Raw genomic sequence first — 15,836 nt, forward strand, 5'->3', positions numbered from 1 at the left:
GAAATAATTTTTGGTGATTTAACCCCCAATTCTAACCCTTGATGCTGAGTGCCAAGCAGGGCATTTTCATAGTCTTTGGTATGACTCGGCCAGAGTTTGAACTCACAACCTACCGATCTCAGGGCGGTCATTTTAACCACTAGACCACTAGAACACCTCTCCAACATGCCAGACGCCATCGAATGTGAGCATTTACGACGACAAAGGTCGAGACCCTGATGAGGACAACGAGCATGCAGATGAGACGTTTTTTCATGGGGCGGCATGGCGTAGTGGGTAGAGTAACCGTGCCAGAAACCTGAGGGTTGCAGGTTTGCTCCCTGCCTCTTACCATCCAAAATCGCTGCCGTTGTGTCCTTGGGCGGGACACTTCACCCTTTGCCCCCGGTGCCACTCACACCGGTGAACTGAATGATGAATCATAGGTGGTGGTCGGAGGGGCCGTTGGCACAAATTGCAGCCACGCTTCCGTCAGTCTACCCCAGGGCAGCTGTGGCTATGAAAGTAGCTTACCACCACCAGGTGTGAATGATTGATGGGTTCTACATGTAAAGCGACTTTGGGTACTTAGAAAAGCGCTATATAAATCCCAGTTATTATTATTATTATTATTCATAGTTTGTCCAGAAATTATTTGGTTTTGTAAACCAATTGTTGCAGCAGCTGTCCGGGTGGCTGGTCTCAGAAGATCATGGAGGTGCACTTGTTGAATGTGGAGGTCCTGGGCTGGTGTGGTTACACGTGGTCTGCGGTTGTGAGGCCGGTTGGATGTACTGCCAAATTCTCTGAAACGCCTTTGGAGACGGCTTATGGTAGATAAATTAACATTCAATTCATGGGTAACCGCTCTGGTGGACATTCCTGCAGTCAGCATGCTAACTGGACCTTCCCTCAAAACATGTGACATCTGTGGCATTGTGCTGCAGCCGAAGGCACACCTGTGTAATGATCATGCTGTTTAATCAGCATTTTAATATGCCACACCTATGAGGTGCGACGGATTATCTTGGCAAAGAAGAAATGCTCACTAACACAGATTTCAACATATTTGTGAACAATATTTGAGAGGAATACATCTCTGTGTATGTAGTAAAAGTTTTAGATCTTTGAGTTCAACTCATATAAAATGGAAGCAAAAACAAAAGTGTTGCGTTCATATTTTTGTTCAGTGTTGTAGTCAAAAGCTTTGTATATGCACGTGCTGTTTTTGATGCTGTACACCACAGTATGTGAGAGGCTCCCCAACTGTGCAAATGATAATCAAAAGTGGTTTACCACTGGAACCAGGAGCTTCTTTAGGTTGACAGTGACACGGCTCTGAAAGGAATGAAGACACATCAACAGGGACAGAATGAAAACACGTTATCAAACGTGTAAAATATATTTCATTTAAGGTCTGAGATGAAGGATAATGTGTTGGCACCCTGCTGGGTAAGTGCAGGACACAGCAGGAGCAAAGTGAGGCTGTGTGAATAGGAGAGGTCATTTATGAAACAGAAGTACAACATGATGAAACATATGGGAATGAGGCGAAGGATAACAAGGAGTTGAGGGACTACTGTACAGTCCCTTGTTTATCGTGGTTAATTGGGACAGGATGTGACCGCAATAAACAAAACTCAGATTAATATGAATAAATCCTCTTAATAAATCCCATGTTTTCATTGTTGCAGCATTAAAAAAATGTGTACATGTAACAGGTTACTGTATGTATTTGATTCCACTTGTTCGAGCAAGGGTTTATGTGAGTACTTAATAGCGCCCCCTCTCAGACATGGGCTATAATAGGCTGGACTGGCATTACAGCCGCCAGTTCAATACTGCCATGATCAAGGTGAGTAGGTTATCCATCCATCCTTCCATCCATCTTCTTCCGCTTATCCGAGGCCGGGTCGCGGGGGCAGCAGCCTAAGCAGGGAAGTCTGGGCTTCCCTCCCCCCAAGCCAGCCGAGAGAGATAGTCTTCCCAACGTGTCCTGGGTCTTCCCCGTGGCCTCCTACCGGTCGAATGTGCTCGAAACACCTCCCTAGGGAGGCGTTCAGGTGCCGAACCACCTCTCCTGGCTCCTCTCGATGTGGATGAGCAGCGGCTTTACTTTGAGCTCCTCTCGGATGACAGAGCTTCTCACCCTATATCTAAGGGAGAGTCCCGCCACCCGGCGGAGAAAGCTAATTTCGGCCTCTTGTACCCGTGATCTTGTCCTTTTGGTCATAACCCAAAGCACATGACCATAGGTGAGGATGGGAACGTAGATCGACCGGTAAATTGACAGCTTTGCCTTCCGGCTCAGCTCCTTCTTCACCACAACGGATCGATACAGCGTCCGCATTACTGAATATGCTGCACCGATCGGCCTGTCGATCTCACGATCCACTCTTCCCTCACTTGTAAACAAGACTCCGAGGTACTTGAACTCCTCCACTTAGGGCAAGATCCCCTCTTGTGCTGAGCAATCATAAAACGGCTGCGAAGACGCACTGTGTGAGGCTCGCAGTAATCCCGCCTCATGGTGGTAGAGGGCGCTAGTGATCCCAGCGATCATTCTTGCGACTACTCGGCTGCAGAATAAGTGACAACAAGCAGCAACAGTTAGCAGCGATCATTTATTTTTTCCTCTCGCCTGGACTTTTAACATGGAGGATTACATATCTAAAATGAAACAGTTTTCTAAACTGGACTTTCAATCGAAGCAGGAGGTAATAATTAAAGGAAGATCTCCATAGAGCTAGAGAGACTTTTAAAACTGAAGAAAGATAAGGAAGACTTCTATAAACAAGTTATCGATGCTTTTGTTCAGAACGAGTGGCGCATGGACTTCATTTATAAGTAAAGGTAAAACCATAATAATTTTTTTTTTTTAAATGTGCTTTTTTGTGTGCTACAATTTGTATGTGTAAAGTTAAAGTTATAGTTAAAGTACCAATGATTGTCACACACACTAGGTGTGGTGAAATGTGTCCTCTGCATTTGACCCATCCCCTTGTTCACCCCCTGGGAGGTGAGGGGAGCAGTGAGCAGCAGCGGTGCCGCGCCCGGGAATCATTTTTGGTGATTTAACCCCCAATTCCAAGCCTTGATGCTGAGTGCCAAGCAAGGAAGAATGCTGGTATGAGCTTTTAAACATAACCCGTTAACTGCTGCCAATCAAATGGTGAATAAGATACTCTTTAGGGTTCATATGTTTGTAAATCTGACTGTGATGAAGTCAGTGCCTCACCAGCCATGAACCTCACCACACGTCACTGCCTTGCAGACTGTATTGATATATATTGATATATAATGTAGATTAGTGATGTTGTTTTTATAAGCGCTAACGCAGGCAAACTATTTATAGCGGCTCTGTGATCACCAGCTTGTGTGCTAATGTTGACATCATCAGCTAATGAGCTGTTTTCTCGCGTCGGAGCTTGTGGAAGTTTACTGCAGATCATATATAATGCCTCTCACCTTGATAGTAGAAAGATGAGGAAATAATCCGACAAGTTTGTACACTTTGACAGCCAATTTAGACCGAAAAATGGCGTAAAAGACACGAAAAGACACTTGGTTCATTCTTTATCTAAATAATATATACAACAACAAAGAGTATTGAGCACCTCGTCGTGCAACATTTATCTGTGTTACCTGCCTCTCCAGACCACGAGTCAGTGGAGAAATCCTAGGCGGAAACAAAAACATTTAATAATTGTCATTATCCCACATAACAGGTTTGGACTCTAGTTCTTTTTCTGTGTTCTCACTATTACGTCCTATTTCAGACTATTATTTTGTAGTTTCTATATATTGTATGTTAGAGTATGTTTCACCTACACTCTTGTGTGAAGAAGCTGGAAGTGCACCTGTTTTCTATTGTTAATTAGGGTTGAATTTAGTTTGGCTTTGTCCCTTGCCAGTTGCTGGATCATTGTTTTGTTTTTTTGCTTACTATCTCCAAGTAGTTGTGCTTAGCACCTCTGATCTGGGGCGGTATAGCTCGGTTGGTAGAGCGGCCGTGCCAGCAACTTGAGGGTTCCAGGTTCGATCCCCGCTTCCACCATCCTAGTTACTGCCGTTGTGTCCTTGGGCAAGGCACTTTACCCACCTGCTCCTAGTGCCAGCCACACTGGTTTAAATGTAACTTAGATATTGGGTTTCACTATGTAAAGCGCTTTGAGTCACTAGAGAAAAGTGATATATAAATATAATTCACTTCACATCTGCATAGGCTTTATTTTACATCCTATGCCTTTTTTGTGCACTTCTTTGCTGCACTGTTTCGTTCAAACCACTCGTATGTTCCCTGTTAAAAGGGCTTCCCACCTGCACATGGCCTCCCATTTCTGTAGTCTTGCAGTCCACAATTATTTTTGCATGGGCATACATTGCCATAATATGAAACCTGCAAGGTCACTGTCTTACATTGGCGACAAAACCGTTTCACATCACAGTAGTCGGGCAGGTTTGCAGAAATTGTAAACCATTTTCAATTACCGGTAGTGATAAACGTTTCTGTAGCCGTTTGAGACTTACGCTGAGGTAGCATAAACCAAGTGAGCATTTCTTGGTCCCTACAAATAAAGAAGCAATTTTCAGTCTTTGCAAGTGTGTAATCAATACGCTTACAAAACTGTGTTGGACCGTGGAAAGTCTCTTGAAATGGTTCATGCTTGGACACACACACAGATCATCAGGTTTGTTTACATACGCTTTCAAGGTCCAGTTCAAGTGGTGTGACAGCTCGGGCCTCAGTGCGAGCACTCATGCGTAGTTTTACTCACTGAAGATACTTGCGTTATTGTACAGTATGTTTGCATTTACGAGTTCCTTACAGCTACAAGGTTTTGCAGAAAATAAAATAGAAAAGTTGATTGCTTTGCAAGGTCATGGCTCCAAATATGTTTTTCAGAGGAATTTTACTCATCTTACAAAGTGGGGACGCTACAATAGAATGGAGTACTAATAGGCCAACCTAATCCCATCATCCGGCTTGCAATTCTTCCACAGTGTGTTCCACATTAAAAACATTTGATGCCATTTGTTAACAAATGCAAAAATGAAAAGTGTCTAAAAAGGGGTCTGCATTGTTTTTTTCTTATCCATCTGCATTGCATGAACTGGGAGCAGTATGGTCGGGTGTGAGTGTAAGGTGTTAGTCTGTTGGCGTGGATGTTCCTTGGCTTCTTCGTAGACCAGCACGTGCCAAAAAACTTATCAAGCCTGCGAGGAAAATGCAATGCAAATGTGATGCCAATTAGGATAATGCAAAGAGAAAGGGAGCAGGGAAGAAGAACAAGTATCAAATAAGACAGACTTGTTTCAATGAAGGGTATGAAGATGCAAGATAGAATGAATTACACACTCTCTGCTCTTCTGTATGAGATAATAAAAATGGAACCATGAATGAACATTTCCTCATCCTGCTGTAATGTACAGATTACCGGTATATGAAGTGCTTTTTTTTGGACCAGTGGTTTTCAAACTGTTAAAAATCACTTGGCTCTTCAAGTACCCTCATATCGAATACCATTAAAACACAGGAGCGTAGTTGACCTAAGTATTCATAAAGAATAAGGCAGAGGTTTTATTTAACAGGTATATTCAACATTTTGGCTACTGTAACATTATACACAGTTTGAACAGTAACACTGTGTTTGAATATTAAAAACAATAAAACACTAATGAAACAAATCTTTGGCGTTTGAGAACGGTTTGGGAATCACTATTTTAGATGGCAAAAGTATGCTGTGCAGATCATTTATTCCCTTAAAATGTGATAGAAACTCCAATTCTCAAAAACGATACAGCCCCAATTTAGCCTGGGGTGGCTCTGGCAATAGTTGTTTATCTATTTGTGTCCTGTAATTGACTGCTCATCAGTCCATTATGTACTCTGCCTCTCGCACAAAGTCAGCTGGGATAATTTCAGCTCACCCATAACCCAAAGCAGGATAAGTGATGGACTAAGGGTTTTCTTTAAAGTAATTACTGTTGTTGTTTTAGCCTCAAAATCATGGGGAAGCTACACTGGCTTGTACAAAAAAAAAAAAAAATCACCTACCAATGTCAATTTGCATCTTAAACCATTGCTCAAATGTTAATTACACAATCCTCTTGAAATAATTACACATTGTTTTCCAATTTTTTACGTTATGTTTACAGAAATAAAACTTTATAAAATACAAAATAAAAATAACAATTATTAGTGAACATTTTCTTGCCATCTGAGAAGACAACCAACTTCAGGACACACAAGGCTTTGCTGACAAAATTAAAAATGTATGATTTAATGTCATGCATAATTAATTGATGATAATTTGGTCTAATTTAATTTGATAAAGGTCACATAGTAAACAAAAGTGATCCTATGGGTGTCATTATTGTGTGGCTCTGGTGGATACACAGTGAAAAAGGTCATTGCTAAGATCCTTCCTATTTAATGTCTAGAGCAGGGGTCTTCTTTGTTATCCAGGCCACTGGAACTAGTCATGTCGGTACCTTGTTAACCAGCAGGTTTATTTCTCTTCTGCTTGTTTTTTATTTATTTTTTATTTTTGATCAACTTACATATTGAACCATTTTTTTCTCCTCCAAAAGCTTAACCATAAACTAGCTGTTAGCTTTGAATGGGCTCCCAAACAATCGCGGGGAACCAGAAAGAGCTTTGTGAATGGCACAGCAGCAATAGAGGCGGGTCCTCCTCTTTGGAGGAACAGGTGAAAAAACAGGTGCCCTGCCTAAAATAACTCCTGTGTTTGCATTGCCGACCGAAAGATGTCTTAAAGGGACGGCGTGGCGCAGTGGAAGAGTGGCCGTGCGCGACCCGAGGGTCCCTGGTTCAATCCCCACCTAGTACCAACCTCGTCATGTCTGTTGTGTCCTGAGCAAGACACTTCACCCTTGCTCCTGATGGGTGCTGGTAGCGCCTTGCATGGCAGCTCCCTCCATCAGTGTGTGAATGTGTGTGTGAATGGGTAAATGTGGAAGTAGTGTCAAAGCGCTTTGAGTACCTTGAAGGTAGAAAAGCGCTATACAAGTACAACCCATTTATTTATCATTATTATCTGTTTACCAGATCAATGCTCATGTGTATTTAAGACATTTACATTTGTGGAAACATTATCATACTATATTTTTGAAAATATTCATATTCATCATATACTATATTCTATTTATTCTATTTATTTTTTGTCTATTATATTCTTATAAAATATTTCTCAAAAATATATTTTTTTCAATATAATCAACCAAAATTGTCACAATACTCCTGCAATATAAAGCAGAGGATGTCGTTGTGGCTTATGCAGCCCTTTGAGACACTTGTGATTAAGGGCTATACAAATAAACTTTGATTGATTGATTGATTGATATCTCCACAGTCCGCTAAGGGGTCACAGAGCCTTGTTTCAAAACCTCTGATCAAACCTAGGCCGAGTCATACCACAGACTATAAAAATGGGCACTCAGCATCAAGGGTTGGAATTGAGGGTTAGAAAATCACCAAAAATGATTCCCAGGCGTGGCCACCACTGCTGCTCACTGCTCTCCTCACCTCCCAGGGTGTGAGGGTGATGGGTCAAATGCAGAGGATAATCTCACCACACCTAGTGTGTGTGTGACAATCATTGGTACTTAACTTTAACTTTTAGTAGTACAGCTAGTTGATATAATATTGTTTGTGGCTTGTTTGGAAGTAATGTTTTATATAATATATTTAAGAACATTTGTGCAATATAGGCTACACAGTTGATACATATCCTACAGATAACCCACTGCTGGTAAAAAAATAAAATAAAAGCCAGACAAATATAACCCGGTGTATTTTGTATCTTTCACAAACATATTCATTGCGTTTTGTCTTTATCCATTTCTTGATAATGGGGTATATTTAAACCGGCTGTGTGTTCCTTTCCACTGCAGAGTGATTAGTCACTGACTATAGTTGATATCCCGGTGCCAAGTGCACTACATGGCTTACTGTGATAAAAACAGGAATGTAGCTTCTAATATCGGTGTGAAAAACCCTCATACATAAACCCATATATTTGCACATGAAACACAAACATATGCAAATATGAAACCGACTGTATGCCACTGTACTTTTTGCACCAGCTGAACTACGATAAGGCTGATTGTGCAAGACCACTTGCATATGAAAGACGGCTATGAAAAGGATTATGTGGGGAACATACGAAGGTTCAACACATACTGATTTATTTTTTGCTTCCCAAAGGACTAGTGGTAGACATAAATCAAAAACATTGTGCAACTGCCTCAGTGTTTACATTAAACAAGGCTGCAAAGAGACATGAACAGTCCCATACAACAGTGTTTTTCAACCACTAGTGTGCCTTGAGATACAGTCTGGTGTGCCGTGGGAGATTATGTAGTTTCACCTATTTGGGTTAAAAATATTTTTTGCAAACCAGTAATTATAATCCGCAAATAATGTGCCGTTGTTGAGTGTCGTGCTCTCTAGAGCTCAGCAGAGTAACCATGTTATTCTCCTCAATATCAGTAGGTGGAAACTGGTAGCTAATTGCTTTGTAGATGTCCGGAACAGGTCGTGTGAGACGACAATGGTTTGTATGCAGACGACAGCGGGAGGCAGTGTGCAGGTAAAAAGGTATCTAATGCTTAAAAAAAAAAAAAGAAAAAAAAAGGTGAGTGCCCCTAAGAAAAGGCATTAAAGCTTAGGGATGGCTATGCAGAAAGAAATTAAAGTAAACAAAAACAGAATGCTGGACGACAGCAAAGACTTACAGCATGTGGAGCAGACACGACGTCCACAAAGTACATCCGTACATGACATGACAATCAACAATGTCCACACAAAAAAAGATGGCAACAACTTAAATATTCTTGATTGCTAAAACAAAGCAGGTGTGGGGAATAGCGCTCAAAGAAAGAAGTTAAACTGCAACAGGAAAATACCAAAAAACAGGACAAGCCACCAAAATAGGAGTGCAAGACTAGAACTAAAACACTAAGCACGGGAGCACAACCAAAAAACTCAAAATAAGTCACGGCGTGATGTGACAGGTCGTGACAGTACACCTACTTTGAGACAAGAGCTGTTGTGATGCATACCGTATTTTTCGGACTATAAGTCGCAGTTTTTTTCATAGTTTGCGACTTATACTCAGGAGCGACTTATGTGTGAAATTATTAACACATCACCGTAAAATATCAAATAATATTATTTAGCTCATTCACGTAAGAGACTAGACGTATAAGATTTCATGTGATTTAGCGATTAGGATTGACAGATTGTTTGGTAAACGTATAGCATGTTCTAAATGTTATAGTTATTTGAATGACTCTTACCATAATATGTTACGTTAACATACCAGGCACGTTCTCAGTTGGTTATTTATGCGTCATATAACGTACACTTATTCAGCCTGTTGTTCACTATTCTTTATTTATTTTAAATTGCCTTTCAAATGTCTATTCTTGGTGTTGGGTTTTATCAAATAAATTTCCCTCAAAAATGCGACTTGTACTCCAGTGCGACATATATATGTTTTTTTCCTTCTTTATTATGCATTTTCGGCAGGTGCGACTTATACTCCGGTGCGACTTATACTCCGAAAAATACGGTAGTTGGTTATGGTTTGAATTCATATCCAACAATTGCGACAACGACTTTTTATTGTCTACTGAGTTTCATTTCTTAATGATTTCTGCTGGTGGTGTGCCTCCGGATTTTTTTCAATGAAAAAAATGCGCCTTGGCTCAAAAAAGGTTGAAAAACACTGCTGTACAGTCTCAAATGTGTCTTTTTGTCCCTCTGTATACATGGGTCACATTGTGTTGTATAAGCCTATGTTATGGATACTCTTTTCCACCTTCTCACATCCTAAAATGATACAGTTCATGATATAACCGTTAACATCCTGTGGGTGTGTGTTTCTGTGTCCTCAGTGCACGTCAAGGCGGGCACGTGCGAGGTGATCGCTGCCCATCGCTGCTGTAACAAGAACAAGATCGAGGAGAGATCTCAGACTGTCAAATGTTCCTGCTTCCCTGGACAGGTTGCTGGCACCACTCGGGTCATGCCCTCCTGTGTTGATGGTGCGTGCCACTGAGTGTTTATTTCCTGCCTCCTTGCATTAACATAAAGAAGGCGACGCATTATGGTGTCCCGACAAAAACAGTGATGTTCGAAAGATTGGTTGACCTTCACTGTTTCCGTACAACGGACCTGGGGCGCTTGTTCTCTTTAACAGAACATTTTTGGTATTGATTTTAAGAGTGCTCCTTCTCATGCAAGCACAAACCTGCTTACCTGCCGACTCCACCAATTTGATGTATATGGTCAATCTACGAAAACACCCTTAAGCCCATTAGACCCGTTGATGTTTATTTTCCTAAATGCAATGACTTCAATATAATCCATAAATCTTTGTCTTTCAGACAGACATTTAGACTGCATTTACACTGGGCATAAGCAACGGTGTCCACTGTCGTCCATCACTCTAAATCTCACTATCATTAGGGATGGGCACCGAAACCTGGTTCCACAGTGGTACTGGTACTGATTCACACGGTAATAACTGGACCAAAAAAAGAAGAAGCTATTGATGACTTATTCCGGTGCTAAGTGAATGCAGACTCATCAACCTGCCACAAGTGCTGATATTGGTAGTGATATTGTACAAAAAACATTCTTCTAAATCAGGGGTGTCAAACGTACGGTCCGAGGGCCGGATAAGGCCCGCGAACAGGTTTTATCCGGCCCACGGGATGAGTTTGCTAAGTATGAAAATCAACCTGAAATTTTTGAATGAAAGAAACTGCTGTTCTAAATGTGTCCACTGGATGTCGCAATAGCAATTCTTTGTATCTTTGTAGATGATGCTACATATGTACAAAATAAACCACATGATGTTAGTACATCAGTCGAGGAAAATGATCAAACTACATAAATAAAATACTGTAATGTATCTTGATGGATTGAAAATTAACACCAATGAGTTGACTGATGAACATTATCACATAATTTATTCGAAACAAATAAATAACGACAAATAAAGATAGAACAGTATTAACCGCAACATGTAAGTATAAAAAAAAAACCTACAACATTATGATTTGTACATTTTCAGAATGTGCGTGTTCTATTTTTAAACATAGATCTGAAGTTGTCTTTATTTTTAAAGGGGGACATTATCACAATTTCAGAAGGATTAAAACCATTAAAAATCAATTCCCAGTGGCTTATTTTATTTTTCGAAGTTTTTTTCAAAATTTTACCCATCACGCAATATCCATAAAAAAAGCTTCAAAGTGCCTGATTTTAACCATCGTTATATACACCCGTCCATTTTCCTGTGACGTCACACAGTGATGCCAATACAAACAAACACACATTAGCTCGGATTCAGACTCGGATTTCAGCGGCTTAACACTGTCTGATAAGATAATTACTAACAACTTTGAACTAGGTTTACAGCATATGAAATACATTTGGCAACAACTTGCACTTTGAGAGTGCAGACAGCCCATTTCAGGCGCGCTAAGAACATATATTTTTCCAGCACTCAGGTTAACCATACCTAAATAGACACAAAATACTGCATTACACAAGACTATCTGAATGTACTTGAATGATTGAAAAAAATAAATGTTTTTAAGCTAAGTTATTGGTAAACACAGTTTATGAATAATAATTTACGTAAAACCGCGAGTAATGAATAAAGTTTTCATCAATTAATATATTCTGTAGACATACCCTCATCCGCTCTCTTTTCCTGAAAGCTGATCTGTCCAGTTTTGGAGTTGATGTCAGCAGGCCAGGGAAGCTAGGTTCGATATTCTTCTCTTGATCATCTTCGGTGGCATAAGGGACGGTGTGAGCCAAGACATCCAGGGGGTTTAGCTCGCTCGTCTGCGGGAACAAACTGCCGCCATTGCTTGCCGTGCTACCAAGGTCCGTTGTCCCTGAATAGCTCATACACTCCGGCAGATTCAATGGGGGTCTGGCGGCAGATTTCTTTGACTTTATCGTTGGAAATGCATCTGCTTTGAGTGTCGCAGGATATCCACACATTCTTGCCATCTCTGTCGTAGCATAGCTTTTGTCGGTAAAGTGTGTGGAACAAACGACTGACCATTTCGTCGGCTTTCCCCACACCCTCGTATTTTGAACAAATTTCGTCTAATTTCTTGCCACTTTCGCATCTTTGGGCCACTGGTGCAACTTGAATCCGTCCCTGTTCGTGTTGTTACACCCTCCGACAACACACCGACGAAAGTGAGAAAATGGCGGATTGCTTCCCGATGTGACGTCACGTTGTGACGTCATCGCTCCGAGAGCGAATAATAGAAAGGCATTTAATTCGCCAAAATTCACCCATTTAGAGTTCGGAAATCGTTTAAAAAAATATATGGTCTTTTTTCTGCAACATCAAGGTATATATTGACGCTTACATAGGTCTGGTGATAATGTTCCCCTTTAAGCCGTGATTTTACCAGTCCAGTTTTTCTCCATGTATGCCCCGATCTAAAATGAGTTTGACACCCTGTTCTAAATGATGTAGCGCCCCAACTGAAGCGCACATAGTCCGACGCTCTCTTTAAACTACAGCAGCCCTCATAACATCGTTTGCACCGCAGCGATATCCTGAGCAGTAGCCACAGCAACACAGCACTTCATTATTATGCACCAAAGGCGGTTAAGGCGGGCCAGGTTGCATTCAGGAACATCCAGAATTTTGAGCATCAAACATTACAACTCAAGTAGGTCAATGTTTTTGCATGTTCTCTGTGCTCTGTGTTAATAATTATGACACATTTTTGTAGATTTTATTTCCTATTTTTATGGATGTACCGATCAGTATGGGATGATTTTCTTGAAAAAGTATGTGATCGCCATCGCCGATTACCTTTCAATGCCAATTGTTTTGTTTTTGTTATTTTTTAACAAATTCAGAGAATAAGTCCCTCGACACATTTCAATTCAGTTCAGTTCATTTATTTATTTCATTCATAAAAGTTAAACAAAGGAATAAAATGAAAATAAAACAATCAACATAACATTAAAGTAAATTATGAATGAAAAGGAGCAGAAAAAAGGACATGAGGACTTTGAAGGCAAAAAATTATTTAAATGAGGAACAGATTGTAGTTTTTTATTTTGTTTAGTTATTGTGTACTATTAACTTTGTTTTGCTCAAACAATTGTATGTAATAAAATGTAATAATGAACTAGTTTAAATATTTTTGTTGCTACTGCTAAACTGTCAATAGCATTCACCAAAAATAAATTTAACAATATACACGGTCGGTATTGGTATGAACAATATTGGAATCGGCATCTTAACATACCGGGTACATCTTTTTTAATGTAGTACTTAGTTATCAGTTAATGTATATCATCGGGGTATTTAAATCACTAGTCTTTTAAAAAAATTTCACAAAATCCCATAAAAATAAAATGGCTTTTTTATTTAATTTTTTACAAAAATTTGCTTGTTTTCAATATTTCAAGTAGGGGGTTTGGGGCCCGTTTCAGCACCAGCATCGTTTTTGAAGGACTGGTTTGGCACTAGTATTAGTTAATATGTAAACGATACCCATCCCGAACTATCATTTCTTGATACGACACAGAATTACTTCAACTTGCCTAACTTTGTGGAATACTTTTAACTGTATTTTATTTCTATTATGCAAGGTGGCAATCATTATCATATCCTGGCAACACAATTGCTTGTGCATGAACAAGTATACAATGTTCAAGCCCAACCATGCTGTGGTCAGAAAAGTACAGATTACTAAAACTAGTCAAACAAATCTGGACTTTAGGTGCCAAGTTTAGCACTAAACAACGAACAGTGATTATTTTAGAATTTGAGTTAGGTGCGGATCTCATGCACAGCAATAGTTCCTAATAATACCCTTTTTTTAAAAAACCTTCAATGAAAGAATTCCTCCGTGTCACTCCCGCAGGCAGTTGGAGCCATAACAGTTTTCGGTCCACTCGGCCTCAAAAACTTGCATTAAACATTAGCGTAAGAAATATGAAGAGACATGAAGACAACACCATGTCTGTCACCCCAAAAATAATTGTGTGTTTATCTTGACAAATAAGAGGCCAATTATTCTTATTCAAAAGAGAGCATAGTCAAACACACTCATGCTTTTTGTAAGATTTGCAACACATATTTTTGTATAACACAAAGTGGGAAGAAATGACATGAGCCAGCATGAAAACTCTCTCAAGCACCAAACCCTTTTATGTATTCAGTTACACTATATAATGTAAGAATGGTGACAGCCTTGATTGGGATAGTGGATCATTTCCGTGTCTGACCATGTTAAGGGCAGGAATACTGAGGCAACTCATTTTGCATATTTTGTGGAGGAAAAACATAACACACACCAACGGTGGCTTTGGTCGGTGTTTTGGCAAGTCGTGCGCCCCAATGGAATGCCTGCACGCCCTGCATTTGCGCATGAATCAAAAGAATGACGAAATGTAACTGCACATCGAAGGTCTCTTACACATGAGTGCAATTGTTACACTATATAACGCTTTATTTGTGTATTTTTTCATTTATTTTTAAATGTTTCACACTACAAACTGTTGCGATTTAATGTGCGATTTGATCTACGATTTATTACTGTATGTTATGGATTCATGTGAAGATGTCAAAAATCAAGTGCCACAAGACATCCTGGGAGCGCTTTTGGTTTCCCAGCCAAAAAAACCCATAACCCAATAAATCATATATTTCATAGTTTTTACTGTGAAATTATGTAAAATGACAATACAATATCATTAATTAGTGTAACGATTGTGAAAGAGTCCTTCAAAGGGCAATTTAATTTCCGCGTTCCTTAAAATTTATAAGCTGTGCAGCTGCAGTGGCTGCACAAAACATAAATGTTTAAAGGTATGGTTCCACGTCAAAATGTGTACACTTGTATTTTATTGAGGTACCACTTTAACATACAGTACAGGACAAAAGTTTGGACACACCTTCTCATTTCAATTTGTTTTCTTTATTTTCATGACTATTTACAATGTAGATTGTCACTGAAGGCATCAGAACTATGACACCTGTGAAGTGGAAACCCTTTCAGGTGACTATCTCTTGAAGCTCATCAAGAGAATGCCAAGAGTGTGCAAAACTGTAATCAGAGCAAAGGGTGGCTATTTTGAAGAAACTAGAATATAAAACATGTTTTCAGTTATTTCACCTTTTTTTGTTAAGTACATAACTCCACATGTGTTCATTCATAGTTTTGATGCCTTCAGTGAAAATCTACAATGTAAATAGTCATGAAAATAAAGAAAACCCATTGAATGAGAAGGTGTGTCCAAACTTTTGGCCTGTACTGTATATGTACCGGTATATGTTTCAATTTTAAAGTGAAAGATATACATAAGGGCATCTCAAAATCATAGTAGATATAAACTATACAGACCTGAATTGACCTTGCTATTACTTAAAAAAAAAATGTTTTTCCATAAATAATTACTTTCCGAATTCTGCGGTGAAACGATATTCCTCGAGTAAGTTGAGTAATTTGATTCCAAAAACTGATTTAGGGTTTTTCACTGCTTCAAGGAATTTACAAAAGAAAACACGACATTAGGGTCAGCTGGCGGCCGAAGATAAGTTAGCCATGGTAGCATGAGTGTCAGGGACAAACTGGCCTTACTTAGGTTCACTAAGTTTATAGAGCGCATGGTAACAGAGATAAAAGTGTAATTATTGTTTAAAAATATACAAAAGTTTTAGAAACAAATGCATAAAAATACGCTACATCCGATTTATAGTCAAAACGTAATTTCACAATAAATGTATGCTCTGGTGTTAGGATGATAGTAGTTAAGGGAACTGGCTGTG

At 39.6% G+C, this 15,836-nt stretch overlaps 1 protein-coding gene across 2 annotated transcripts in view; it reads left to right on the forward strand.

The window, feature by feature from the left end:
- The window catches only part of LOC133622700 (chemokine-like protein TAFA-2), a 275,849-nt gene that overhangs the window by 238,216 nt on the left and 21,797 nt on the right, over nt 1-15,836 (forward strand). For both annotated transcript variants that reach the window (XM_061985578.2, XM_061985568.2), the window contains exon 3: nt 9,904-10,053. In XM_061985578.2, coding sequence (XP_061841562.1) covers nt 9,904-10,053 — 150 coding nt within the window. The remainder of the gene's footprint in view (nt 1-9,903; nt 10,054-15,836) is intronic.

This window comes from Nerophis lumbriciformis, linkage group LG01 (genome assembly GCF_033978685.3).
Source record: "Nerophis lumbriciformis linkage group LG01, RoL_Nlum_v2.1, whole genome shotgun sequence".
Taxonomy (NCBI): domain Eukaryota; kingdom Metazoa; phylum Chordata; class Actinopteri; order Syngnathiformes; family Syngnathidae; genus Nerophis; species Nerophis lumbriciformis.